Source organism: Carlito syrichta, unplaced genomic scaffold (assembly GCF_000164805.1).
Source record: "Carlito syrichta isolate Samal-C Ts95f unplaced genomic scaffold, Tarsius_syrichta-2.0.1 Scaffold307112, whole genome shotgun sequence".
Classification (NCBI taxonomy): domain Eukaryota; kingdom Metazoa; phylum Chordata; class Mammalia; order Primates; family Tarsiidae; genus Carlito; species Carlito syrichta.
This window is the reverse complement of record NW_007251208.1, coordinates 2,002,694-2,005,444: the sequence shown is the minus strand read 5'-3', so window position 1 is coordinate 2,005,444 and position 2,751 is coordinate 2,002,694. Positions and strand designations below refer to the sequence as shown.

Sequence of the window (2,751 nt, the reverse complement as noted above, 5' to 3'; positions counted from 1 at the left end):
AAAAAAAAAAAAAAAAAAGAAAACAGGTGGGCAGTTATGTTTAAGTATGTTATGCTTATGGTAGAATATTCCCATTCAAAATAGGGTCATGTTCCTTAATGTTTTCCCTATTTTAACTTTTAAAGCTAATTGTATGGTTTTATGTACAGATTATATTTTTTAAAGAGTGTTATTGTCGTAAGAAAATTATAAATGTCCTCTTTTCCCTTTGCTAAACAATACTGTGTTTACTAGAATCCAGTTTATTGAGCATAATGAAGAAATGGAATTTTAAAACAGTTCATTGTTTTAGGAAGCATGGTGCTAAGGTGGAGATTAGGATCACTGAGGATTGAGGGGGAGAATAGTTTCCTCCCACTAGTGTAGTATTTCCTACTGTAATCTGAAGGTATGAGTTGGTAAGAGCCACTTTTGATATAAAAAATAAAGGAGATTTAAAAAGAAGGCATTTCTGTTTCATTTTCGGGAGCTTAATTTTGGTTAGAGATGAGTTTTTGTTGAATGCTGAGGGTTAAAGTAATTTTGACTCCCTTCTTACTTGCATGCAGCTCCTTGTCCTTTGCCCCTCTCACTCCAGAGGGATAGCAGAACTCTAAACTTTGTAGAAGCACTGATTAGTATTGTCAGCATCCTACGATTAACAAGACTCTTAAATTCATAAAACAGTATGAAGAGTGAGGAGGTTGTCTTGGTGCCTTGACATTGGTCCTTTTCCCTGACCTGGTAGGGTAGCCACATGTTTATGTAGATGGAGACAGACCCTCCTCCCCTCTCCTGTCTAGGGTCACTTGTGAGCTGTTTGTGATTACTGCAAACTAATATTGCCCAGCTGTTTCAAGAACATTCTAAACTCTTCTGGGTTAGTTAGTGAAAATAATAAATGAGATTTCTGTGAATACCAGCATCGTACCCTCTCTGATTCCTCTCCTTCCCAGTTGTGTTGTTCTGAGTGCTAAGACTTTTTTGTGGAAGTGTAGAACTGCAATATGTTTCAGAGAGGAACACTTTTACTGTTTTGCTACATTTCTGGGAATATATACATCCTGGTAGGAAACCCAGGTACCACTTTATGTGTTTATTTACAGCTTATTCCACTTAATGAGAGAGCAAGCAATAAGGCTGAATATTAAATAAAATCTTTAGAATATATTTATCTTTTACATAAAAGAATTATCTTTTTACCCTGGAAAGTTGGTATCACTTTACTCTTCGAGTTCATGAAAACTAGTGGACTTTGGTTTGTTATTCAGGATTATTGGACATAGTTTGCATGGGCCTCAGTTTGTTCTCAAAGATGCATAATTTTTCTGCCCTTTCATTTCCTCATCCATGAATCTTATCATTTAGACAAAGTGATCTCTAAATCATTTCCTAGACTTAAATATTCTGACGATATAAATCTAATTATTATAAATTTAAATGAAATATACAGTCTTGGAATATTTTAATGTACTCTCTCCATTTGTTAGAAGTACTAAAAACATGTTCTTTGCAATTTTGCTTCCAGTGCCCTATAGAATGGTTCCATTATGGCTGTGTTGGGTTGACAGAAGCACCAAAAGGCAAATGGTACTGTCCACAGTGCACTGCTGCCATGAAGAGAAGAGGCAGCAGACACAAATAAAAGTGGTCATTTCATTTGAGGAAGAAAGCAATTTCAGCTGAACATTTTATAGAGGACTTTAAAAAGAAGAAAGAGAAGAAGCAATGCATTTCCAAGCAACCACTTAAAGGATTTACATAGACAATCCTATAAGATCTTGAACTTGAATTTTATGGGTTGTATTTTAATAATGTAAGTAAATTATTTATGCACTCCTGGTGTGCTATGAATATTATTCCAGTTAGCCTTGGATTATTTCAGTGGCCAACATATGCAGACATTTGTACTCCTCAACCATTTTCTCAAAGTAATGGGCATTCTATAATTTAGACTTCAAAGAATTCCAACGATGAAGATTTTAAGGAAAGTATTTTATATTTAACAGGTATATTCTGCTGCATGTACTGTACTCCAGAGCTGTTATGTAACACTGTATATAAATGGTTGCAAAAAAAAGTCAGTGCTTCTAAAAAGAATTTACGATAATGGTTTTTAAAATGCCTTTATAATAAGCTTTGTTTCCTTGTGAAACTAATTCAGCAGGCTGAAGGAAATGGTTCATGTGATAAAGTGGGCTGGTATCCTCTAGAGTACCTGGGTACATAAACAGAAACTCCTGTAGGTTAAAAACTAATTTGTGCCATTAGTCTTTATATGTTTCTGCATCCAGATAGAGTGCAGTTCATGAGGGTGGGGTGGGAGGGTGGCTGAAGGGGAAAGGGTGTTAAAGTGATACATTTTTATACCAAATGTGTTTATTTTTTTGTGCAAGTAATCCTTAAAATTGGAATTGTATTAGGTGTTAAAATAAAGTTTTTAAAAAAAATTACTCGTATTTATACTTTACATGCTTATAGTAAATACTTCTTAATTCCAGTTAACTTCCAGTTTTCATAGTCCAAAAAGAACAGAGGCCTAGGACACAGAATGCTATTGAATCTCTGATGTCTTTAACAATGTTTGGAATGTGTGATATAAAAATACAGGAAAGACATTTTTAATGTAAATTTGAAATGCCAATGTATTTTTCTAAAACATCTCTCTGACTTTCCCTTCAGTTGAAGGGACATGAAGAAGTCTAATTACAGCAGATAAAATGAAAATAATGGTTATTGGTGTTTTACTGGAGGCAGTGTGACTGACTCGAA

At 34.4% G+C, this 2,751-nt stretch overlaps 1 protein-coding gene across 1 annotated transcript in view; it reads left to right on the top strand.

Annotated features, from left to right (window-relative positions):
• Positions 1–2,427, top strand: part of ING3 (inhibitor of growth family member 3) — a 29,044-nt gene extending 26,617 nt beyond the window's left edge. The window contains exon 12 of the mRNA XM_008063880.1: positions 1,508–2,427. Within this exon, the coding sequence (XP_008062071.1) occupies positions 1,508–1,624 (117 nt within the window). The 3' untranslated portion in view covers positions 1,625–2,427. The remainder of the gene's footprint in view (positions 1–1,507) is intronic.
• Positions 2,428–2,751: the final 324 nt, after the last annotated feature.